Raw genomic sequence first — 26,537 nt, 5'->3', positions numbered from 1 at the left:
TAGTTTCTTTTTTTTTCTTTCTTTTTTCTTTTTTATTTTAGGCACTTGGGGTTAAGTGACTTGCCCAGGATCACACAGCTAGTAAGTGTCAAGTGTTTGGTCGGAGGCTGGATTTGAACTTGATCCTCCTGACTTCAGGGCTGGTGCTCTATCCACTGCGCCACCTGGCTGCCCCAGCAGTTGTCTTTTGACTTTCTTTGTATCCCCAGTGCTTTGCATGGTGCTTGGCATGTAGTAGTCACTTAATAAATGCTTGTTGTCTTGACTTGTATTAATAGTTTGCATTTTTGTAACATTTCACAGTTCATAGATTGTTTTTATCTATGTTTTATAGATAAGGAAAGTAATATTCAGACGGGTAAATCAGCTCTCATGTGGTCAGAGATAAGTGCCAGAACTGGAACTTTATTTCAAATTCATTGCTTTTGTCACTAGGTGACATCTGCCTCTGATGTACTTTTTGTCTGCCAGATGATGGTTTACCTTTGAAGTGAGCCACTAAAGGAAATTTTGAAGTCTTTCCATATAGACATTTTTTACTTGTTTTAAATGGCTTATTTATTCACTTACCTGAAGGCAGAGGCCAAGATTAGGTGGTTCTTTATATTTGTAGGAGTCTATGAATCTATAAAGTTCTGTGTTTCCAACTCTGAAAATTATTAAAACTAGCACTTAGCAGCTGAGTAAGATAATACAGTAAAAGTCCCTCCCACCCCAAACCCCAAAGTTTGAGCAGGTGCCTTGGGTTTGGGCCAGGTCATTTAAACATACCAGGGTTTTACCTGGAATAGTTTTGATTCTGCTGCTTTCCTCTTGAAATTGGAGCATATTTTCCTTAATTTAGTTCATTTCTTCTTGATACTTTGCTGTAATATGTTAAGATTCAGCTTAGTTCTAAAAATTTATTCTACTTAATCATTTGATGCACATTTTCCTTGTGATTGGGGAAAACAGTGACAAAGAAGGGAGTGGAAAGAAATCAGTTTGACCTTAAAAACTTGCGAGATCATAGATGACAGAAACAGAACTGACTTCTTATTTCACAGTTGTTTAAATTGTTTCTTTTGCACTGATAAAATTTACTTTTCTTTTCAGGATGAAAATCTTCTACCAAAAAAATATTTTGAAGTTGACTTTCCAATGATAGTCACAAGAAAACTATATAATATCAAGTAAGTTTGATTACAAGAAACAACAGTAATAACTCTCATTTGTATCTTAAGAGAATAACAGCTATGTAGAACAGTGGCCTACAAAACTTTTCCTAACCTAGTTCTACAGTGCTATCCAGAAATAGTTGCACAAGGTAGGTTTTAATAGTCATCAGATTGGGGCAGAGGGGAGGGAGGAGGACACACAAATAATTTGAACAATTATATACTAAATTGTATGATACTGGAAAGAGGCATGGACACTGTTGATCTGGGGAACAGAATCGAGGCATGGAGGAAACTAAGCAGCTGCTTGTTTAGGTGTCTCTGAATTCTCAAACTTTTATACATCTCCACTAAGAACAACTACAACAATAATAACAATAACAGCAACAGCAATCACATAATTAGCATTTATATAGTGCTTCAAGTTTTTCAGGGTGCTTTACAAGTTCTGTTTGATTCTTACAACCACCCTATGAGGTAGGTGCTATTAGTATCTTCCATTTTACAGGTGAAAAAATTGAGACAGAGAGAGGTTAGGACAGTAATTATTGTCTGGGTCAGTGGATCTGGGTCATACAGCTGGTGTCTGAAGCTGGGTTTGAATTTAGTTTTCCTGACTCCAGGTCCAGCATTCTATCAGCTGGACTCATTATATTGCCTATATCACTATAGAAAGTATAGTGGAGACAAATAGAACATTGGGAACTAGTCTTAGCTTGCCTGTTTCTTAATTTTCTTATCTGAGAAAAATTAGAATATCTTTAAAAGCATGTTGTAAAGCTAAGATGAAAGTGCTTTCAAAGTTAAATTTCATCATAAATGCAAGGTAGCAAGAGTTTAAGGGAGCCAATGAAGACTGAAGTGGGATTATGAGGTGTTTAGTTATGAGGCCTTCAAGCAAGAGGAGATTTTGGATTCATTATTCTGATTTAGCATAATTATTGGAATTAGACAAACTTATTTGCTAAGTTGTTAAATTTTAAATGATTTTAAATGTAGATTGAGGAAGCTATGAGGATAGAAGGTTGGAAAACAGTATTTTTTATGTTTTTAAACTTTTATTGAAATTTTAAAAATATGTTTATTTCCACATTTATTCTTCCCCAATCTTCTGCCCAGAGAATTGTCCTTTGTACCAAAGAATTTTTTTTTAAGGAAGGAAAAAAACATAGCAGAGCTAACAAGTGCATCATACAAGTTTAACAGAATATAGTCTTCTACTTCAGCAAAGAAGGGATAGAGATACATTTTTTATCCTTTCTTTGCTGCCAGGCTTGGTCGGTATAATTATATTAGTGAAAAAACTTTATTTTCAAGTAAATTTCTACAGTAGCTAAAAACAGATGAAAAACTGAAAATGGGGAATGTGAGATTTAAAAAAAAACTGTTGATATTTTTACATCAGTTTTATTTCTCAATATCTCTTTCCTCTCTCTCTGTTTCAGAGATTCTTCTCTTCTAGCAACAACAAAAGAGCAAAACACTGTTCAGTAAAACTAACCAACATGTTCAATAAATGTCATTATAGGCAGGGTTCCACACCTCTCGTCCTCCACCACTCTAAGGAAGGTGCATTCTCATATCTTTTCTTTGCAGCGAGCTTGGTCATCATTATAATTTCACAGCATTTAGGATACAAAGTCTTAATAAACAAAATATAAATATACAGTAACATCTCATTTATCCATAATTATTGGGAAATAAGATATTCTTAAAAAGCACATTTCCTTACTAAATTTATTTAGAATAATCTGAACAATTCACTTCAACATTTATTAAGTGCCTACCATATACTACATGCAGAGGACCCAAAAACAAAAAAATAGTTCCTTCTCTCAAGGAGCGTATAGTTATACTGGTGGGGAATACAATACATAAGGTAGTCTGTGTTCATGAATTCCTGTCATAGGATTGTGTCCCAGATCAAAATACTTTCCTGGTTTATCTAGAAATGAAACCATACTTAATGAGTATAAAAAACTATAAAAGTTCTCTTTCATACACACACATGCATGCATGTACACACACACATATGCACACACATATAACAAAATTATATTTACACATAATTTAATATTGCATATAATATAACATGCATAGTCTATACATATTCAAATGTGCATAATAATAGGATAGGGAAGATATGGCAAGATAACAGTTCATCTGGAAAAGATTTGAAGGTTTAATGGATTTTGATCCCAATATAAATCAACAGTGTGATATGGCAGGTGTAAAAGCTAATGTAATATTGAAATGAATGAAGTCTAATAATGATCAGAGTAAGGAAGCATTTCACTGTACATTGCCTAAGTCATGTATCATCTAGAGGTTTTTGTCCTTTTCTGTGTGCCACATTTTAAGTAGGGCATTGATAAGGTGGAGGAGGACCTGAATGTTGAAAGATCTTGAGATTCTACCATAAGACAATCTAGTGACAAAATTGGTAATGTTTAGCCTGGAAAGGAGATATTTTCTTCAAGTATTTAGAGGATGATCATGTGGAAGAGGGAATAGACTTACTCTGCTTATCTCCAGAGGGCTGAACTTGGACTAACAGGGGGATGTGGCAGAGGCAGAATTGTTCTTAGTATAAGGAAATACATGCTAATGATCAGAGCTATTCAGAAATGGAATTGGGGCAAGGGGGGGTGGGTAGTGGTAAGGTAATGAATTCCAGAGATATTGTGGAGGTAGAATCGATAATTGGCTACTGGTTGGATGTTGGAGAAAAAAAATCTGAGATATCTTGAGTTTTACAAAACTTGGCATCTGGAAAGATGGAGGGAACCCCAGCAAGAATAGGGAAATTTGGAAATGGGATGGATATATGGTAATTTAATCCATGAGATTTGATGAGATCACCAAGGGATAGAATATAGAGAATAGAATCCATGGCTAACCCTTGAGGAGGGGGAGATCCTTGTGCTTAGGAATTGGGAGATGGATGATTTTTCAGCAAAGGAGACTGAGAAGAATTGGTAATACAGGTGGGAAAGCCTGAAAGGAGCAGAATCATATAAGTTGAAAGGTAATAGGATTTCTAAGGGAAGTAGGAATAGGGAGAGGGTCAACAGTTTGATTTAACAATTATGAGGTTGTGGATAACCTGGAGTTTCAGTCATAATGTTGGAAACTAGATTTCCAGGAGGTGAGAATTGGGTGATCAGTGAAGAGTTACTAGGGCAGAACGTTAGTTGGTTCTTGAAGAGGACCAAAATGACATCATTATGCTATAGTCAAGTATCATTGTGTCTGACTACGACTGATCAGACCAATATGAGCTCAGGATGCTGTACCACAGGCTGGGCACAAATAGTCCTTGTGAACACTTGGGGTAGATTGTCTGACTTTGTGCATCCTGCATTTCCTTTGAGCTGTTCCAATTCTGCTTTGCCCAGAGAACACAGCACCTTCTCTGATGTGGACACACCATGCTGAGCAGTCCTGTGCCAGTGTCTCCCCTATCACACAATCAATTCCAAAGTTCTTAAGAGAGACCTTGAGAGTGTCCTTGTATTGCTTTTTCTGACCATCGTGTGAACGCTTGCCCTGTGTGAGTTCTCCATAAAATAGTCTTTTTGGTAAGTGTATGCCTTGCATTGGAACAACGTGGCCAGCCTATCGGAGTTGCACTCTCTGAAGCAGAGTTTGAATGCATGGCAGTTTAACTTATTGAGGACAGGGGCTGTTTCATTTTTGCCTTTGTTTCTATAGTGCTTGGCATAGTTTGGCTCTTAATAAACATTTTTTGGTTGATTTACTGAAACATAACCAACAAATAAAAACAACTTCTCAATAAATTTAACTGTAAAAAGAAGAAGAAAAAAACAAGACAGTAACCTCATGGTGAATGTTTAAGGACAAAATCAACCTAGGATGCTTATGAGCAACATGGAAGGAGCCAGGAGATAATTTCTCATTGGAAATGAGAAAGACAGAGAATGCTTAAAAGGCAGGCAGGTAGTCAGGCTTCCAGGAATGATGAAAGGGAATCTCAAGATGTAAGGGACTTTTAAAGACCATCTGATTCAACCCTTTCATTTTACAGAGGAGGAAATTGATGCTCACAGAGGTTAAGTGATTTGACTTTGGTCATACAACTTGTGTCAGAGGTGAGATTTGAAACCAGGACTTGACTCCAGGTTCAATATTTTATTCACTATACCATATTGTCTCTCAAGAGATAGAGTTGGGAAAGGATTGGATCAAGGGCACAAGTAGTAGAACTGGTCTTGCCAAAGAGAGGCAGTATGGAAGAGTGGATAGAATATATTACTTGAAGTTGGGAGAAACTGGGTTTAGATACCAACTCTGGGAGATAGTGGGTGAGTCACTTAGTTCGCTTCAGTCAGTGTTTAAGACACTGTGTTAGGTACTGGGATAATAAAGACACAAACAAAATAGCCCTTGTCATTAATAAAGAACTTATTCTACTGAAGAATCTACCCTGAAAACAAGTAAGTATGGTGGAAGGAAAATTGAGGCGAGAGAGCATTAACAAGAGGGTAACTCAGGGAGGACTTCCCAGAGGAGAGAGCGTCTCCTCTGAGCTGAACCATTAGGCAAGACAAGGATTTCAAGAGATAGGATAGGAAGAAGTGAATCCCAGGGACAGGGGATGATTTGTGCAAATGTTTGACTACAAGATGGCTCATGTGAATGTATAGACTAGAGAAATTGAATATTGAGTACCTCTCTGTGCCTCAACTTTCTCATCTGTATGATAATACTGGTGGTAAGTACTCATCCCAAAATGTTGTTGTAAGAATCTAATGAGAAGGATATAAGGGGCTTGGAAAATTTAAAGCCATATAACAGTTCTTTTATTCTTCAAGGACAGGAAAAAAGAGGTGAGGAAGGTTGGGGGGGGCATGTTTGAAGGATCTTGCTGTTCAAGTAAGGGTGTGAAGGAAGATCACTGCATATGGCCGTTATTTTCTCCATAGAGTACAGGTGGAGTTCTCTGCTGAGGAGATGGAGAAGTATTCATTCTGTGAATAAACTGTTTAGAACTATCTAAATTTCTTTTGTTGTTATTCAGTCGTTCAGTTGTATCTGACTCTACATGACCCCCATGCACAAAGTCCATGGGGTTTTCTTGGTAAAGATACTGGAGTGGCTTGCCATTTCCTTTTCCAGTGTGTCCCCATTTTACAGATGAGGAGCTGAGGCAAATAGGGGTTAAATGACTTGCCTTGGGTCACACAGCTAGCAAATGTCTGAGGTCAAATTTGAACTCAGATCTTCCTAACTCCAGGCCTGGTGCTCTATCCACTGCACCATTTACTTGCCCCACAAATCACTTTTAGTTAGAGCTAAATTGCCAAAGCTTTTTTTTTTTTAAACCATTTGGGATAGGAATCTTTAAAATGTGCTAGACATGTCCCTGTTTTACCTTTTCTTGGCCTACATTATCAAACTGTGATACTTTGTGGCATTTTGTTTGTTCTCAGTGCAAATCTTTAGTCTGCTGTCAGAATCTATTAGTCATTGTCAACACAGGTTAAAGTAATTCTTATGGAATACAAAATTAAATTAGTTCCTGACAGTTAAGTTGAATAAACTAGAGGGAAGGATAGTGTTAATAATATCCCCAAAATAAGATCTTTTTGAGAGGACAAAAAAATACATAGATGAATGTTAAAAAATAATTATGCAGGATTACTGTTTTATGTGTTGTGAAAGATCAGCAGAGATGAGGAACTGTCCAGAGGTCTGGGGAGAGGCATGGAAGTAGGGACCATGACCACCATTCACAGATTGGAATTTAGTTGGAGAGAAAAAGGACAGTGGGGATTGAATGTACTCCTGTTGACTGAACAGAAAGCAATCTGAGTTTAATGATTCCCTAGACTCACCTTTTACATAAGGCAGATGTGTTGGTGTGTGGTTTTTATTTTGTTTTGTTTTTTTGGTGGAGAGGTAAGTCAGCGGTGGGAACAGTATATGTTCAGATCAATTCAGGAAAGTCTTCTCCATATTTTATTCAGAGAGAAAGGAGAATGTTTAGAGAAATCCAAGAGAATTGACAGATAATTTTAAAGATGCAGCTTTCTTTAGATATGTAAAAGCTAGAAGTGATCTGAAAATCAAAAGTACAGTTAGAAAACACTTGCTAAAGTAATCGTGGGCTTCTTTAAGTATAAGCCCTTTGTGGTAATCAAGGTGTGATTCGTTATTCCGGTGTTATAAATGTTACTTAACCTAAGCAGGACCCTTTTCTGTGCTTTCTGAGAGCTAGAAGAAATGAGAGCCCTTTGGAGTGATCCCTGCTTTTTAATACAGTGAAGTTTTCCTTGCTTCCAGTAGAGGGCAACTTTTATACTTCAGTCTTTCTGTGTAAATAAGCCATTTCTTTTTCCCCTGTCCTTTTTTCCACAGAGCCAAATCTTCTCTATCAAAACCAATCCAGGAATTACATCCAGAAGAATCTTTTCTACTAGGCAAGTAAAAATACATTATAGTATTTGTTAAATTCATTTTTATTTTTTGAGGTTTGCTGTATTTGGATGGATGTCTTTTATTTTGGTATACTTTTTTATTTTGGCATATATGGTATACATCCACCTACCTAGCCTTTGTGCTTCTGGGTTCATAAAAGCTCTTTTCACAAGTTATCTTTGTATACAAGTATGGGTTATTATGTAAATGACAATATTCTTTTGATGATTTTGGGGGTTATAGAATCTGCTATTGAAACAGTCCCTTTTGTGCTCCTCTCCTCATGAAAACATTTTGCTTTTTTCTCGGCCTTATATACTTTAATCAGAGATTTAAAATCAAGGTAATGGAAAAATGTCACTATTAGTTTATATCTTAGTGTAAGCACTTTGTTGCCAGTGTGGTATAGAGTGAAACGTATAGGATTTGGAGTTGGAGTATATCGACTGGCCACTTATTATCTGTGTATCCTTGGACGAGTCACTTAAATTTTTTAGTTATCAGTTTCTTCATCTACAAAATGAAGGAGCTGTACTAGATGATCGCTGAGGTGCCTTCTGCCTATAAAAATTTATGATTTTTGTCCATTTCTTGTAGGAATGTTTAGTTAGGTATAGTCACAAAAACATACTATTAATCTAACGATTTCAGTGTGTGTTCTTCCCTCTTAATACCCCAAATGTAATGTGATATATGTATATATAAGTGTGTATAAAAACTGGCCTTGGATTGAAGCTGACTGGGTGTGTGTGTGTATGTATAGCTACATCTACATATGTCGCTCTCTGGGTCTTTCTGTCCATCTGTCTGTCTGTCTGTCTCTCTCTTAGAGAGCTTATCTCAGAGCCAGCAAGACCTGAGTTCACTTTTTTTTTCTGAGTTCACTTTCTACCCCTGACACCTATTGGCTGTGTGGCCCTGGCCACGTCGTGTAATTTCTCCATGTACTCGGCAAATCTCTAAGACTTGTCAGTTGCAGAGAAGGTGCCAGCCTGCATTGGTAGAAGGTGTTCCTTCCCAGCACTTAGCACAGAACCTGCCATGTAATAGGTGCTTCATTGTTGTTTGTTGACTGCCTGACTCATATCAATGAAACCAGAGGTCTGGTCCTGAACCCTCCCCCCCCCCAGCACCTCTCTTTCCCCCTTACATCCACATAATTAAAATCAAGTGTTACAGTAAGAAACATGAAGATGGCCAAAGTAGCCTTCATTTTAGGATTTCTGGGATTGAAAGTGGAGAAGATAAAGTTGAAATTTTCAGACAATCCTTAGAATCCATGTAAATGGATACCACAGTGCTCTTTGTATAGTTGATACTCATTAAATATTTTGATTTTATATATGTGTGTGTGTGTGTATGTGTGTGTGTGTATATACACACACACACACACACACACACATATATATATATATATATATATATATATATACACACACACATACACACACGTATATATAGTTGTACATTTAAAAACTCTGAATGGCCCAATTTTTACAGTTCTTAGAAGGCTTTGCTGTAAATAGATGAGTGAGAAACCCTTTTGGTTAATGTAAAACTGCAAGTCATTGACATTTGACATTCACCTTGTTCTCTTGTGTAAAAAGAACTGTTGCGGGGCAGCTAAATGGCGCAGTGGATAGAGTACCGGCCCTGGATTCAGAAGGATCTGAGTTCAAATCCAGCCTCAGACACATAACACTTACTAGCTGCATGACCCTGGGCAGGTCACTTAACCCCGTTGCCTAGCCAAAAAAAAAGGAACTGTTGCCACAGCGTTTGCAATGTTTTTTAGTCTTATATCTTTGTACTTCTGAATAATTAAATTATATTTAGCTTTCATCCAGTCTTCTAATGTTCTCATTTGTAGTTGTCTAGAGGTTCAGTGGGCTAATTCTTCTTTCACAACAAGAAACAGTTGCATAAGCTGGCTTTATACAATAATAGGACCTGATAACAGGGGAACCCAACTTAACATCACACAATCAGTGTTTTTCCTAATAAGTAACGATTCAGATAAACCTGCTCTTGAAGGCACATACTTTAATTCACAACTTTCTCAGTGATTGCACTCCCAAATGGACTTCTAGAGGTAGTACTTCCTGAGTTTTGGAGCAGATAGCCTTGAATATTAAACATAGCCAGCTTTGTGTAAAAGAACTACTCTTCATGCCTGGTTTCCCCAGACTTTTTACTTTACCTTAAAAAAATTTTTTTTAAACTGAATACTCATAAACAAAAACAAAACAAAAAGCACATGAAATGAACAATGAAATATTATGTAAAAACTTTGGTCTTTGACAAAGTAGAACAAAATTAACTTAACGTGCCAAAAATGCTTTTACTTTGTCTTTTACCAAGTCTCCTGAAAGTTCTTCTTTCTTTAACTTGTGTTTCTTCCTTTTAAAATACACTAGTAATCATGCTTATAATTCTGGGTCTATCAGTCTTGCTTTACATATCTTTAAATATTTTTTTAGTTGCTCTGTAATTTTTTTACAGCAGTATAATCTATTATATCAAAATTTAGATGTTCTTTAATTGTTGGTCATATAGGCTGTTTCCATTTTTAAAAAAATTACAAGTGGAATGGCCAAGAATATTTTTATACAAATACGTACTTTGCTTCTTTTTTATAGAATGGCTGGGTGTAAAGTCATGATCATTTCTGTGACTTTTACTGTTCTTCCATAATGTTTTTGAGGCAGGTAGATATGTTAGGGGCTACAATGCTATACTTAGGAATCAGTAAGTCCTGTGTTCAAATTCTCTTCCATATATCTACTAGTTGTGTGACCATGGTCAAGTCACTTAACCTTTCTCAGACCCAGTTTCTTTATCTGTAAAATGGGTCTTGAAAAAAAATAATCTGACATCTTCCTCTCCTCCCTGGGTTGTGAGGATAAAATTAGATGATATTAGTAAAGTGTTTTGCAAACCTTAACGCACAATTTAAATGCTAGCTATTTTAATTTGTTGGTTTGGTTTATGATATATTAGGACGTCTTTTTCCCTGCAGCCTTGTTGTCATTGCATTTTATCATGTTTCTTGCTATTTTTGCCATCCTAACCTTCATCATTTCTTATATTTCTTATATATGATATCTAATATTACCACATTTATATTTATTGTTTATGGCAAAAGAATATATTTTTGAAGAATTATACACTCATCTAATAGTATTTTTGTTTGCTGGTTTTCCCTTATCAGAAACCAAGTTCAAGCCCCCTCATTTCTGTAGACAAGTTGAATTTATGTCAGCAAAATTCTAGCCTCCTGAGGCTTCTTAGAGTGATTGTTTTTGAGGTTTTTTATTTAATTTGTTGAGTAAGTATCACTGTGGTTTTGAGATTCTTAGTGAAAGATATATATTTGAAGTGAATAAATGGTATAGAATATGTTTAATTTTTACTCAGTGTAGGATTTATGCCATGCCTGTAATTGTTACTGTTTTGTATTAAATATGCTATAGTATCTTTTATAGAAATGCCATTTTGAATAGGTCTTTTCTCTCAGATAGTTCATGATGTTATACTTAGAGTTGGAAGAATCTTTGGAGAACAACTATTTACCCCTCCTTCATTTTAAAGATGAGGAAACTGAGGCCCATAGAATTTCATTTTTGGCCCGAGGTCACACATCTGGTTAACTGTCAGAGTCAGGATTTAAACCTTTGTGTAACTAATTTAGTACTCATTTCCGTGGTAACACTCTTTAGTATCTGAATTTTAATTCAGAATTGAATTGAATACCTAGAATACCTAGAAATCAAATGAAATATTAGAGTTCTCCTTTTATTTGATTTTTCAGTTAACAAACATTTTTCTATTTCTCTTTTACCTCACCCGCTCCCATTTAAAAGAAAAAAGAAACAAAACCCTTGTAGTGTGTATGCATAGTCAAGCAAAACAAAATACCCCATCCCCCCAAATGTGTATCATTCTGTACCTTGAATCAGCCAACTTTCTCTCTGAAAGTGGTTAGCATAGTTTATCATCAGTCCTCTGGACTCATGATTGGTCATTGCATTGATCAGATTCTGCCATAAACATATAAAAGCACTGATGTGCTCATTAGGAAAAAATTGAGAGTTTTTATTAGGCTTGAATGCTAATGTCTTCTGTTGGCTTGTTTAGAAGGAAGAGATGAAGAAAAAATTTTCATATTCACAGGTAACAAATTTTTTCCTGGTTAGAAACATAGAACTGAGGGCTCATTAGGTTGCTAAGGAAAAATTTCTTAAAATAACCCTAAACTTGGTTGGTTGGCAGTTCTTGGTCTTTCCAGTGATAAAATGAAGTCTCTTAAAAAATAAAATATTTTTGGTTTTATAATTGCTTTTTTTCCTTTTAAAATTTGATTCATGTTGTAATATTTTGCTTTATTTGCAACTACTTGGAAGGGTCACATTGTAAGAATTTGCATGTGAAATGAGGAAGATGGACTAGGAATATTTTAATAACTACATCAGCTTTTGAAGTTATATGTAGACTATCTGAGTGTACGTTTTATTTTTTCTAAAAATAATCACACTAATTATCCTAGTGTTTTACAAGGTTGAAAACTATGTCTTCATGTTCTATTAATTGACTGCTCCTTTCTCTATTATATTCTCTCTGCCCTCAGGTTCTAGAGAAAGTGTCCTAGCCAGGTATCTGGCTGCCTGGGTATTGGATGAGGTGAAAAATGCTAATGCCTAGTAGGCAGCTAAGGACAAAAAATCTTTGTTGATTTGGGTTATGTCATTTGTCACTACTCTTATTGTCACCTTCCCCACTTCCCAAGTTTAGAGAATTTCAGAATGTTACACTTGAGAAAAATTTTAGAACTTGAGAATCTTGGAGCTAGCATGGAACATAGAGGTGGGTGATCTGGACCATGCCCTTAATCGTGCGAGTGGGAAAATGGAAGTGCAGAGAGAGAGAGAGAGAGAGAGAGAGAGAGAGAGAGAGAGAGAGAGGGGCTCAAGGTGATACAATTTAATAGTCCACTAGGTGGCATGGTGCTGAGAACACTGGAATGAGAGTCAGGAAGACATGGGTTTGGATCTTGTCTCATACACTTAAGGGCTTTGTGATCCCAGACAAGTCATTGAACCTGTCTGCCTCAGTTTCTTCATCTGTAAAATAGAGATAATACCTATTTTCCAGGGTTGTTGTGAGGATTATTTCATATACATATATAATCACTTTACAAACCTTAAAGTAATATATAAATATTTACTATTATTAGTGACAGGACTAGTTATAAGTTGCCTCCTGACGATCAGTCTGTTCCTTTTTCTACTATACCACAATTCAGTGCTCTCTCTCTTCTCTCTTTACATAAGCTTCTTTGAAGAAAATATTTGCCACTGAAATGCTTTCAGCCATAACCTGCATTCTAAAGGTGCCAGAATTCATATTTCCCTTTCATATTATTTTTTGTTCTCTACAAGTAGAATTCCATTTTAACAAATACGATTATATCCTTAAAATAATAACAGTTATCTATAATAGAAGTATTTCTACATCCATAATGGTAGTCTTTAGTGACACTGCTTTTTCTGATGTGAGTGTGATTAATTATATACTATAATATTAATGGATAATATTTTATTGCATAAGTAATAAAAATCATGTTATTTGAATTTTCATTAAAACTCTAAAGAACAATAAGTTTTTGCAGAGCTGGGCAGTTCTGATTGAGTATTCAAGTTGTCAGTAATGGGTACTCTCTCAGGGCAACCCCAAATAGACAGATTCCTGGTAGAGCTCCAGTATGAATTTCAGCTGTCATCACCCAGATTCAAAAGTTATGCAATTCTCTTCCAGATAGTCTGTATCTGGAAATTGTATTCTTTTCTCCTTCCTCTTTTCCTGATAGTGCCTTTTCTTGACTTTATCCATTATGGTGCAGCTTTACAGTTAGCTGTTGTTACATCTGCAACTTTTTTTTTTTTGCTACAGATGTATATATGCTACAGTATGGATCTTAATGTAAAAATTATATGCGGATTAAGTAATTTTCAAGTTACTTATTTGGTTTTTCTTAAACTTAAAGCTTTTAGCAGCTTGTTCTGAGAAGTCACTGTTTTAATCTCTTTCCAGTTTAACTTTTTCTGTTCTTTTATGGTACCATTGGTTGGTTCCTCCTTTAGTGTTCTTCTCTATTTTTGATCTTATCATCCTGTTAGATGGTATATGTCGTTTCTGAAATCCATTCCAGGTCATCCTAAGTACAACATATACTGAGAATAAGATTTGTTAGAGCATTTAGCTTGCTAAAGTTTTTGTTGATACCTTTTGTTTTTAGCCATAATTGTTAACCCTTAAACATTCTCTATGCTCATTGAAGCCTCTTGAAAATAAAACGGCTACCATTGTATACAGTATTCTACATTTGTAGTTCCCTGTCTCTTTATTAAGTGAAGAGAGGTATGTTTCAGAGTTGATGAGCACTTTTTTTTAAAATGAAGTTATTTTGATTTATCAGCAATAACTTCCATAAGCTTTTGAGTTTTAAATTTTTCTCCCCCCACTTCCCCAAGACTGCACGAAATCTGATATAGGCTATACATATACATTCCTATTAAACATATTTTCACATTGGTGATGTTGTAAGTAAGAATTAGAACCAATAGGAGGAAACACCAGAAAGAGAAAACAAAACACAACAGAAGACAAAAAAATAGCAAATAGTATGCTTCAATCTGCATTTAAACTCCATAGTTCTTTCTTTGGATGTGGATAGCATTTTCCATCATGAGGTCTTTGGAGATATCTGAGATCCTTGTGTTGCTGAGAAGGGTTAAGTCTGTCAATGTTAGTCATCACACAACGTGGCTGTTACTGTGTACAACATTCTCCTGGTTCTGCTCACTTCACTCAGCATCAGATCATACAAGTCTTTCCAGGTTTTTCTGAAGTCTGCCTGTTCATCATTTCTTATAGCACAATAGTATTCCGTTACATTCATATACCACAACTTGTTCAGCCATTTCCCAGTTGATGGGCATACTTTCAATTTCCAGTTCTTTGCCACCACAAAAAGAGCTGCTATAAGTATTTTTGTACAAGTGGCCCCTTTTCCCATTTGGATGATCTCTTTGGGATACAGCCCTGGAAGTGCTATTGCTGGGTCAGAGGGTATGCACATTTTTATAGCCCTTTGGGCATAGTTCCAAATTGTCCTCCAAAATGGTTGAATCATCTCACAACTCCACCAACAATGTATTAGTGTTCCAGTTTTCCCACATCTTCTCCAACATTTATCATTTTCTTGTTTTGTCATGTTGGCCAATCTGATGGGTGTGATGTGGTACCTCAGAGTTGTTTTGATCTGTATTTCTCTAATCAATAGTGATTTAGAGCATTGTTTCATATAACTAGAAATGGCTTTAATTTTTTCATCTGAGAACTGCCTGTTCATATCCTTTGACTGTTTATCAATTGAGGAATGACTTGTATTCTTATAAATTTGACTTAATTCTCTGTATATTTTAGAAGTGAGGCCCTTATCAGAGACACTGGTTGTAAAAATTCTTTCCCAGTTTTCTACTTTCCTTCTAATCTTGGTTGCATTAGCTTTGTTTGTGCAAAAACTTTTCAATTTAATGTAATCAAAGTTATCCATTTTGTGTTTCATAATGTTCCCTGTCTTCTGTTTGGTCACGAATTCTTCTGTTCTCCATAAATCTGACAGGTAAACTATTCCTTTCTCTCCCAGTTTGCTTACAGTATCAGCCTTTATATTGATGAGCACTTTCTCAGACACAAAGTATATCGTATAAGCACCCAAAATAAAATCTGCCTATAGGATTTTAAACCAAAAATGAGTATGTGTAAGAAACATGGAGAGGGGAGAAAATACCCAGCTAGAGCTATTATGGCAGATTTCTTAGAGGCAGCAGGTATGACATATCCTCTTTCCTTAGCTGTGTGATTCACACATGGTGAGCACTTAATTAATGCTTTTTTATTGCCACATGGCATGAAGCTAGGATGAATAGTCAATGCATTATAGGGCTTTTCCATTTTTGTGTCATGGACCCGTTTGGCAGTCTGGTAAAGCCTCTGGCCCACTTCTTAGCATCATGTTTTCGAGCAGTTGAAGGAAATACTAGATTTCAAGTAAAGATGTAATTTGTTTTCCTGTCCAGTTTCATGGATACCCTGAAAGTCCATGGGTCCCTGCTGTAAATGAAAGATTCAGAACTCAAAAAGATATAGATGGGCTATAGTGCGGATTGAAACAAGCAGGATCAAATTAGTTAGAGATAAGTATGAAGAAGACAATTTTGTAAGGACAGAAGGGGGTGACACCAGTCTAAATAGAAAGCAGTTCATGTGGTAAAGATGTTAGGGTTCTATGATGTAGTCATGAAAAACCCTAATGAAATCTTAGATTATGTTAAGTATAGTGCTTAAAGCATATTTTCACATTTTCCTGTTGCATGCTGGGCTGTAGTTGGAGTTTTGTGTTCTGAATGGAACATTTTGGAAGGGATGTTGGCAAACTGGAGAGCACAGAAAGAAGAATGAGGTTGGGATTTAGGGATTGTCACTCCTGTCCCTAAGACTCTTCACTGACTCCCTATTGCATTAAGGTTAAAACATAAACAACTTAGCTAAGACTTAAAAGCCTTTTAATATGGCTCCAGGCAGCCTTTATACATTTACCTCATATCAGTATTCTCCTTTTCAGCCAAACCAGACTGTATATTGTTTCCTAAACTGATCATTCCATATCCCATCTCCATGCCTTTGCACAGGTTTCACAGGTTTGTCTTCTGGGCTTGATTTCACTCCCTCTTCACATTTCTCCTTTCTGCCTGGAATTCACTCTTTCTTAGAGCAGCTTTCTTCAAGGCTCAGCTCCCGTTACCTCCTACAGGAAACCTTTCCTGACTCGCTCAGTTGTTAGTATTTTCTTATTCCTCAAATTATCTTATGTTTACTTAGCTGTTTTCCTTGTTTGTTTTTTATCCTCCAGTAGAATATAATCTCTTGGGGGCAGAGGCTGTTACTCCTTTCTATCTTTGTGTTTTCTGTGTACAACACAGTTTGCTTATTGCATATTGAATTGAATTAAGTTGATTAAAGGAGCTGGGGTCCCTTATCCTGTTGGAAGGGAAGGCTTAGGTGGTCAGTATAATAGTCTTCAAATATTTGAAGAACTTCCATATGGAAGAGTGATTAACCTTTTTTGGGGGTGGAGGGGGATTGGTCCCAAATGGCAGAATTAGGAGTGGTCCAAATTATACCATAAAATTAAACAGTCATTTTTTGAAAAGCAATAGTTGTTTAAAACAATTAAACATTAAAATTCCATCTTTATTTTTACTAACCTCTAATTTGAAGTGCAGATTCTCCTCAGTGTAATAAAACACTGATTAAAGATATCCGGGGATGAAATGGTTTTCTTGGATAGGAAAGGGCCATTACCTGAGGTCTTCAGGCAGAGGCTGGATGGTATTTGTTGGAAATATCATAGATTGGATTTATGATTTGACCAAGGGCTGACCTGTGAGCTTTCTTCCAATTCTAAGATTCAAGTATTGTTTGATTCTGTGAACCTCCACTGTTGAAGACATACAATTTGTGAATTAATATCTGGTTTCTAAAACTGTTCTGGGAAGCCCTATAGTGGTTTCTGCCTTATGTGAATAAAGTTTCTGTAAGAAAATGTTAAAGTTAATATTTCTTCTAAAATTTTAACTACAAAGTTAAGAGTTACGTGTAATGTTTTAAAACATTAAACAAGTTTATATCCCCTATTTTGCTATATACCCCCTTTCCCAGGGTATTTAGTTCTCCAAAACTAAAATTTATGTATTGTGTTAACTTTATTTGAAGGCAAATGTTTTCCATGGTCAAGTTAATTTAGAAAATGAAAAATTTCTGGTTTCATTCTGCTAAGCAGCGTATCTGTAGTCATTGGAATTTTTGTTGTCTATATGAATTAATGAAGATAATTATAACCATATGATACTAAGCAAATAAAGTACATCCATGGTATTTGGTGTTTTTAGCTATTGCCCTAAATTTTGTAAATCTTCATCAACTCAAACACATTTTCTAGGGTTAGCAGGTATTTTACATAATATAATAAGCCAATAAATAACTAATGAATTGGATTTTTTTAGGCTTAGTGTCAAAGTTCACAACAACTGGCTAACATGTATTTCTGCCTTTTAGCAACATTTGAGGCTGTGTAATTTTGTCTTTTCCAAATCACAGTCCAGCAAGATTTGGAAGAGAACTCATAGTCCATCTAGTCCAAACACATACCTGAACAAGAATTTGCTGTGTGACATAGCAGACAATTAGTCATTCAGCCTTTGCTTGATGACCTCTAGTGATAGGGAGCCCATTTCCTCCCTAGGCAATCCGTTGTATTGTTGGTTGGGTCTAATGCTCCAGTTATTCTGGTTTTGTCCTTTGGGATTAACCAGTACAAAACTGATCCTTCTTCCACATGATAGTCCTTAAGATACATGAAGAAAAGTATCACATTTCTCCCAAGACCCCTTTTCTCCATTTCTTTCAGTTGATCCCACATATGGATGATCTTGACACCCTATACTATCCTGGTTGCTCCTTCCAAAAATGCAGCACCCTGAACTGAAAACAGTCCTCCAGAGGTAGTCTGACGGGGGTAGAGGACAATTGTGTTTTCACCTCCAAGTCTTGGAGAGGGTGCCTCTCAATGTAGTCTGATTGCATAAGCTTTTTGGACTGTCACATCACATCAAATCATGTTGAGCTGGAAGTCTTTCTTCTAAAAATGCCTGCTCTTTTTTCAAGAAAACTGCTTTCTGTCTACACTTCTGCATTTTGTACTTAGGAAGTTGATTTTTTTGAACTTGAATTTAAGACTTTACATGTATTACTATTAAATTCCATCTGATTAGGTTCAGTCCAGTGTTCTAGTCTGTCAGGGTATTACGTTGTTCCTTAAGCATGCCATTTATTACTTTATGCAAGTCATGGAAAAAAATGATTAGTAGTTCAGAGTGAGACACAAATCCCTCGATGACTTAACACAGACTTAGGAGGGTTCAGAATCCCAAAGTCTTATACAAGAGAACATGGAATTCACACCTAGGCAGTAAAGCAAGCCAGCTTTATTGAGGGAGAGACTCTCAAAATGAAGGGCAGTCAGGGAAAATGGAAATTGGTCAGGTCTGGTAAGCCCCAAGGTAGAATTGGGAACTATGCTGGAGTCCTGGAGGGAATGGGGCACCTTTTCCTAGATGAATAAAGTCTGTAGGTTTTTATAGGATTCTTATCTGGGTTTAGCAAGACCCGGCATTGGGGGAAGATATGGAGGATCTTGGACCTGGAATCTAGTGCAGATTTATGCTAGTGAGGGAAAGGAAGTCTCCTAAGCAATTGGAAGCAAATTGATATTCAGACTCCCCACTAGCAGGGGAAAAGGGCTTTGGGCCATTGCTTATGGGCTTACCCTGATGGAATAATGCAACTCAGGGGTTTTTGAGCTGCATCATATAGTAGGTCAGGGAGGCTAGTATGTCCCTTATACTAGTCAAATCATTAATTACTTACTTTTTAAGTCTAAATATTTATCCAGTTCCAAATCCACCTTATTGTCATCTAGAGCCCATTTTTTTTGTTTAGTCCCAAGAATGACCTGAAAGATTTTGTTAAGTACTTTGGTGAAATCTAGATAAACTATATCTATTGCATTCTCTTGACCTCCCAGTCTACTCTGATTTCATTAGTTTAAGGAATATCTAGTAAGGAACTTGTTCTTAGAATGCAGATTCCATCTTTTTTTCCCCCCAATTTACAGTGTTAGAGAGTTAAGTGACTTGACCAGCTGTTACACAGTCATCATATGTCCAAAGTGGAGCTTAAACTCAGGTCTTTGTGACTCCTGGGCCAGTTCTCTATCCTCTAAGCTAGTGTTGTCAAACTCACCTTTACCAGGGAATGCAAGCCAGATTCATATTAAAGTATAATTGGGAAATGTTAAACAAAATAAATAAAAATAAAACACAGTGTAGAAAGTTTTGATTTGCGGTTTTCTAAGTCTGTTTCTATTTGAGTTTGACACCAGTGCTCATGCTACCTCTCTTACTATTTAGTGATAAGGACAAGGATAGTGTCTGGACTTGTGGTTTTATTGATATAGGAAACTCCCTCTAATGCAAGTCAGACCCTTTTTTGAGAACTTAAAGTCCTAGACAATTCTCTAGAGCAGTTGAGAGGGTACGCTGCCCAGGGTCACACAACCAACTGGTCTAATTACCCTGTCAAAACAAGAAATGAAATTAGTTTGACTCAAATCAGCGAGGTGGTGTCCTGGTTAGACTTCTGAACTTGGAAGCAGGAAGACCTGAGTTCGTATCCTCCCACAGAAACCTCTTCCTTCTCCTTCTCTTCTTCCTTTTCTTGATAATTTATTTTTTATGTTTTTATTTATATTTTATGTTTCTTACATCACCATACTATCCCATGTGTCCCTTCTCTCCCACAGAGCCATTCCCTATGACAGATAGTATTTTTTTGGAGAAGAGAAAAAAAGTCTGCACAACTGATCGATGTATTGAAAAAATCCAAAAAACTTGTACAATGTGTAACACTTGTGGAACCTTCCATCTCCACAAAGGAGTAGGTTGGGAGTATCTTCTCATATCTCTTCATTTGAGTCCCACTTGATCTTTATAATTTTGTTGCGTTTACTTTTGATTTTTTGGCGTGTTGTTCTTTCCATTTATATTGTTGTAGTCGCTGGAATATTATTTTCTTGGCTTAGCTCACTTTACTCTGCATCAGTTCATATACGTCTTTCCATGCTTCTTTGTATTTACCATGCACGTCATTTCTTACAGCACAGTGGTATTCCATTACATTCACGTACATCCATGAATGATTAGTTTAGCCATTCCCTAATTGATGGGCATCTAATTTATTTCCAATCCTTAGCTATCGCAAAAAGTGCTGCTATAAGTGTTACGGAGTATATGGGGATTTTTTTCTTTCTTGGGGGTATATGCCCAGTAATGGAGTCTCTGGTTTAAAGGATATGGACATTTTAGTAATTTTACTTGAATAATTCCAAATTGCCTGTCTTTCTACATCCTGTTGAACGTTTACTGTTACCATTTTTGGTAATTTTTGCCAATTTTCAGGGTGTGAGGTGAAACCTTGGGGTTCTTTAAGTTTGCATGTCTCTTTTATTAGTGATTTGTGGTATTTTTTCAAGTGTTTGTGAATACTTTGCAGTTCTTCTTTTGAGAATTCTTTGTTTGTATCTTTTGACTGTTAATTTGTTGGGGAGGATCATATAATTTAAAGCTGGAGCAATCTTAGAAATCACCTAGTCCAGCTTTTTCATTTCACAGTTGTGGAAGCTCAGATCCCTGACATGAATAACTTGGTCAAGGTCACACAGATAGTAGGTAGCAGAGGCCAGATTTGACTTCTCCTTCTCCACAGACTTCCAAGATCATATTTTTTCACAATAATATACTATAATATGCTTTGCAATCTTGGCGTGTCATTCTTCTAGATATATTGATTTGAACTTATTTGGCAGAGTCAAAAAAATCTGTTGTTATTTCCATACTGCCTAGAATTTAAAAAACTTCTTGTTATCCATTTTTGTTCTGTCCTGTTCCAAAAATCATTCTCTCTTAGTTTTTCGATAGATTTGTGATCTCTGCAGTGTTGGTAATCCCTCTTCTGGTACAGATTGAATGTATGCATGCCTTTTTATTCTCTTCTGCTCTCGTCTGTATCGTCACATAAATCAAAGGTGTACAGAACATTCTAGGGACCTTTCTCTGAATCTTTGGACATTATGTGGCTATCAGTGCAGATCTTTCCATATATTTATCCTTTATAGTCCTTTATGATTGGCCTATTTCATTTTCTGTTCATGTATCTTTTTGATGTATAATTTTGTTCTTTAGAGAAGCAGATTAGGGGAGCAACTCTAGTCTTCTAGTCTTCTATCATCCGATATCATTATCCCTTCTATCTCGAAGCAGCAGTTTTATTCCTTTTTTTTTCCTTTTGGGCGAGGCAATCAGGCTTAAGTGACTTGCCCAGGATCATGCAGCTTGTAAGTGTTAAGTGTCTGAGGCCGGATTTGAACTCAGGTCCTTTTGACTCCAGGGCCAGTGCTTTAATCACTGCACCACCTAGCTGCCCCAAATTTTATTCCTTCTTTCACCCTCTTTTCTCATAAAGTTTTAAGAAAGCCTTAACTTTTTATTGTCATTTGCTTTCTTTATCAACTTCAATTCATTATGAACTTCAGCATTTCTGACACTGTTTTGGTAGTACTGTGCTACACTTTTGTATTTATCTTCAGTCTTTCCCTGCACCCATCTTTTGTACATGCCTTTTATAAAGTTGAAGTTGGTGTGTGAGTTCCTTGTTCGTCTATATTTTTCTCTTTTGACTGCTTCATTTTTGGTTTGGTAGTTACTTTCTTTTTTTAATTTAACTTAATTTTATTTATTTTGATTTATCAACAATCACTTCCATATGCTTTTGAATTTAAAATTTTTCTCCCCCTTTCTCCCCAAGATGGCACACAATCTGATATAGGCTTTACATTCACATTCCCATTAAGCATATTTTCACATTAGTGAAGTTGTAAGTAAAAATTAAAACCGATAGGAGGAAACAAAACTCAACAGAAGAGAAAAAAAAAAGATAGCGATTCAACTTCCATAGTCTTTCTTTGGATGTGGATAGCATTTTCCATCATGAGTCCTCTGGAGATGTCTTAGATCCTTGTGATGCTGAGAAGGGTTCAGTTTATCAATATTAGTCATCGCACAACGTGGCTGTTATTGTGTACAACGCTCTCATGGTTCTGCTCATTTCACTCAGCGTCAGACCATATAAGTCTTCCCAGGTTTTTCTGAAGTCAGCCTGTTCATCATTTCTTATAGCACAATAGTATTCCATTACATTCATATACCACAACTTGCTCAACCATTCCGCAGTTGATGGGCATCCTCTCAATTTCCAGTTTTTTGCCATCACAAAAAGACCTGCTGTGAATATTTTTGTACATGTGGGTCCTTTTCCCATTTGTGTGATCTCTTTGGGATATAGCCCTAGAAGTCCTATTGCTGGGTCAAAGGGTATGCACATTTTTGTAGCCCTTTGGGCATAGTTCCAAATTGTTCTCCAAAATGGTTGGATCATTTCACAACTGGGAATTCCTTTCTTGATTCATTGGTATAGAGCATTGAGTCTTGTGTGTACAAGTATAGTATAGCTAGCCAAGTAGTTTTTTTTTCTTTCTCCTATTTAATTTTGGCTAGTGGACTTTAATTTTCTATGCAAGCAATATAATGCTATACTGATAAAATTTAAGTAATAATTCTTCAGTAACTCTTGTTTCACCATCTATAGAGCTAATATTGTGGTTAGTTTTCTAATAGAGGAGGCAGCTAGGTGGTATAGTAGATAGAACACCGGGCCTGGTGTCAGGAGGACCTGAGTTCAAACCTGGCCTCAGACACTTGTCACTTACTAGCTGTGTGACCCTGAGCAAGTCACTTAACCCCATTGCCTAGCCAAAAAAAAGAAAGAAAATTTTCTAATAGAACTAAAGTATTAAATTTGTTAGTGCTTCCCTTCTCTCCCACTTCTTATTAAAACAGCATCTGGAATGCAAATGATTAAAGGAAGAATTGTTAGGAGGCATGTAGGGGATCTTAGAATTTTCACAGGCTTCACTGAATTGTTTGAATAATTTTTTTATTCTTTTTGGTATAAGTATTAAGCAAACACTTTATTATCCCATCTGATTTGTCATATTTATAAAATAGGATCAGTAAATTGGGACAAATGCTAGTGATGTAGTTGACTTTTTTAGGGGTTTATTTTTTAAAATAATGCAGTTGTGATCCTTCTCATAGTACTTTGCTTAAGGCTTTGTTAGTGATTCAATGCCAGTATATCTGCACAGCTTTGCAAAGTCTTTTTTGAAACCTTAATTGAGCATGCTTTGCTCCTTTGGAAATGTGAAGGTCTGGCTTTTTTTTGAGCGGTTAACTTGATTCTATTTTTTTAAAAATTCAGCTCACGTACTTACATATTTTATGAGCTATCTCTGGATTATGATGTTGCAACCTTTAGAATAATGGTTGGAATGGATCTTAGGTATCATCTAATACTAGTTTAACCATCCACTGAAATGTAGCAGTCCCTTCTACAGCATCTCAGACAGTTTCCTAGTCTTTGCTTGAATAATTTTGTGTTATCAGGCCTGTTCCATAGCGAGATCAGCTCTAGTTGTTAGAAAGCTCTTCCATATAATAGAATTTAAAATTTTCTTTATTGGAGAAGCATGAGAGATCACTTTGTCTGGCCCTTTCATTTTTTATAATAAAATACAATTGCTTTATTTCCCAAAATCAGATACTACCAGCTATTATGAGTTTAATTCATGCACCATTAAAAACAAAAGGAAAATACATTGTAGTTCCTTCACCTTGCAGAGGAGATAATTGAGTCATAGAGAAGAGTACATGATTTGTTTAGGGTCATACAGTGCTTTAATGGCATTCTTTCTCTTACTTCAGACTTCGTTATATTGATCTGAAACTTGCTTCCTTTAAAGTCTATTCTTTCATTCATCATTTTTTTTTTTACTGAACAGATATTTATTGAATGCCTAATATAACTCCTAACCCTTTGGTCCTGCTTTCACCCTCTGGAATACCACAACTTAGGTCTACTCCTAATAGTTCTTCCATATGATAGTTATTCAAATATTTGAAAAGTGTCATTGTTTTTCTCTTAATCTTTGTTTCAGGCTAAAAATTATCAGATCATTCAGTGATTCCTTTGTAATATCATTTACACATTCCCCCACTCTTCACCACCACCACCACCATGGTTGCATGCATTTGGATATTCTCTCTTATTTGGGAGGAGAGAAAAGCAGGAATCATTCTTTGCCCCTAATTCTCTCTGATGAGATGTAATCTCATGTGTATAATGAGGGACATGATCTCTCTGATGTTCTTTATAGAGAGAATTCTAAATTATATGATATTGAAGAGCTTTCTAGAGCCTTCTAATAGGATAAAGTACAGGTTCATTGTAGAATCTGATTGCTGAATATTTGTATCTTCCATATTAACAATTTTAGTGTGTTATGTGCATGTGCACACATATACACAGATGTATGTGCATACATATACCTTAATACCTCAAGGATCTGGAATTTTGTCAGTAAGAGTTCCTTTAATTGATGCCATTTGGTAGTTCTATACCTTGGTAGTCAGTCTTTTAGTTCTGTGGCTAAAAAATTAAGCAGTCTGTGGCCAGCCTGGTGAGGTGCTTTCCCTCATCTTAGCTAGGTCCTTCAATGACAAGAATCTAGTGTGTTCCTGGTTCTGTTCTAAAAAGATCTGGCCAGAGCTTATGTTCTGCTGGCAGAGACTTCAAGAGCCCAGGATTGCCATCACACCATGATGTGGCATACAAAAAGGACTATACTGAAAGGTGGATGTGTTTATAAATGCCTGTGCTAGTAAGTTTTTATACCTCACTGTGACATGGAGGTCAATTGTGGTAGAGCCTATCAAGCTGGAAAAGATCTTCAGATTCTAGATCAGGAGTTGGAAGGGACTCCAGGAGTTATCTCACCTAGTCCCTGATTTTATGGAACAGGAGGACTAGGGGAATTCAGTGGCTAGTCCAGAGTCCTGCAGGCATTAAATTTTTTAAAAAAAATTAATTTATTTTGAATTACCAACAATCACTTCCATAAGCTTTTGAGTTTTAAATTTTTCTCCACTTCCCTCCCCAAGACGGCACACAATCTCATATAGACCATATAAATACATTCCTATTATACACATTAGTGATGTTGTAGGTAAGAATTAGAACCAATAGGAGGAACCATCAGGAAGATGAAACAAAACACGACAGAAGAAAAAAATAGCAAATATGCTTTGCTCTGCATTCAAACTCCATATTTTGTTCTTTGGATGTGGATAGCATTTTCCATCATGAGTCTTTTGGTGTTGTCTTAGATCCTGGCATTGCTGAGAAGAGTCAAGTCTATCAAAGTCAGTCATCACACAGTGTGACTATTACTGTGTACAACATTCTCCTGGTTCTGCTCACTTCACTCAGCATCAGACCATACAAGTCTTTCCAGGTTTTTCTGAAATCTGCCTGTTCATCATTTCTTATAGCACAATAGTATTCCATTACATTCATATACCACAGCTTGTTCAGCCATTCCCCAATTGAAGGGCATCCTCTCAATTTCCAATTCTTTCAGGCATTAAATGTTAAAGACAGGATTTGAACCTGGGTCCTCTGATTCCAGTGTACCAAGTTTTTTTGAGAATGGCCCTAGCGATGAACTCTTTTGTCTGAGGACCAGTATAACTAAGTGCAGAGAGCCTCATCGATAAAGGATTGGCCTAAAAAAAAAATAAAGCATTGGCCACCAGATCATCTTTTTTTTTTTTAATGCATAGCACCTCACATCACTGTTCCTGTTTAAGTGTGGCACTCAGAATTAAGCACAATACTCTGGATGTACTTGACCAGCAGAATGTAAAATGGAACTATTAAACCTGTTTCTTTGAATTTTATTTCAACTTTAGCCCAAGAGTGTGTTAGTATGATGAAACTGCTAAAAAGCTCTTTCTTTTAATCCAGAGAAATATAAAACTTCATTACTAATTTGTTCTATGAATATTGAATAGTGGTGCCTTTTAAAATGAAATGTAGCAGCTGCTTAAACAGCCAAAATCTGCCTGCAGTATGAGATGGAAGTTAGATCGTGACATGTAGCTTAGCCTGTAATTTTAACATTGCCTTTTTACAATCACTTAAATTGGAATGTCCCTTGCTTATTCTTATGTTCACCAGTACTCTGCTTGTTAAAAGTGCTCTAATATCTTTTAATGATTTCAAATTATTTGGTAGTAGTTCTTA

The 26,537-nt window shown here is 36.2% G+C and overlaps 1 protein-coding gene across 2 annotated transcripts in view; it reads left to right on the top strand.

Annotated features, from left to right (window-relative positions):
* The window catches only part of LCMT1 (leucine carboxyl methyltransferase 1), an 88,272-nt gene that overhangs the window by 15,097 nt on the left and 46,638 nt on the right, over positions 1–26,537 (top strand). For both annotated transcript variants that reach the window (XM_020995556.2, XM_020995558.2), the window contains exons 4-5: positions 1,096–1,172; positions 7,539–7,600. In XM_020995556.2, the coding sequence (XP_020851215.1) occupies positions 1,096–1,172; positions 7,539–7,600 (139 nt within the window). The remainder of the gene's footprint in view (positions 1–1,095; positions 1,173–7,538; positions 7,601–26,537) is intronic.

Source organism: Phascolarctos cinereus, unplaced genomic scaffold (assembly GCF_003287225.1).
Source record: "Phascolarctos cinereus isolate Bilbo 61053 unplaced genomic scaffold, phaCin_HiC Scaffold_4;HRSCAF=312, whole genome shotgun sequence".
Taxonomy (NCBI): Eukaryota; Metazoa; Chordata; class Mammalia; order Diprotodontia; family Phascolarctidae; genus Phascolarctos; species Phascolarctos cinereus.
Note: the sequence above shows the minus strand (reverse complement) of the source record. Positions and strands in the feature narration are given on the sequence as shown.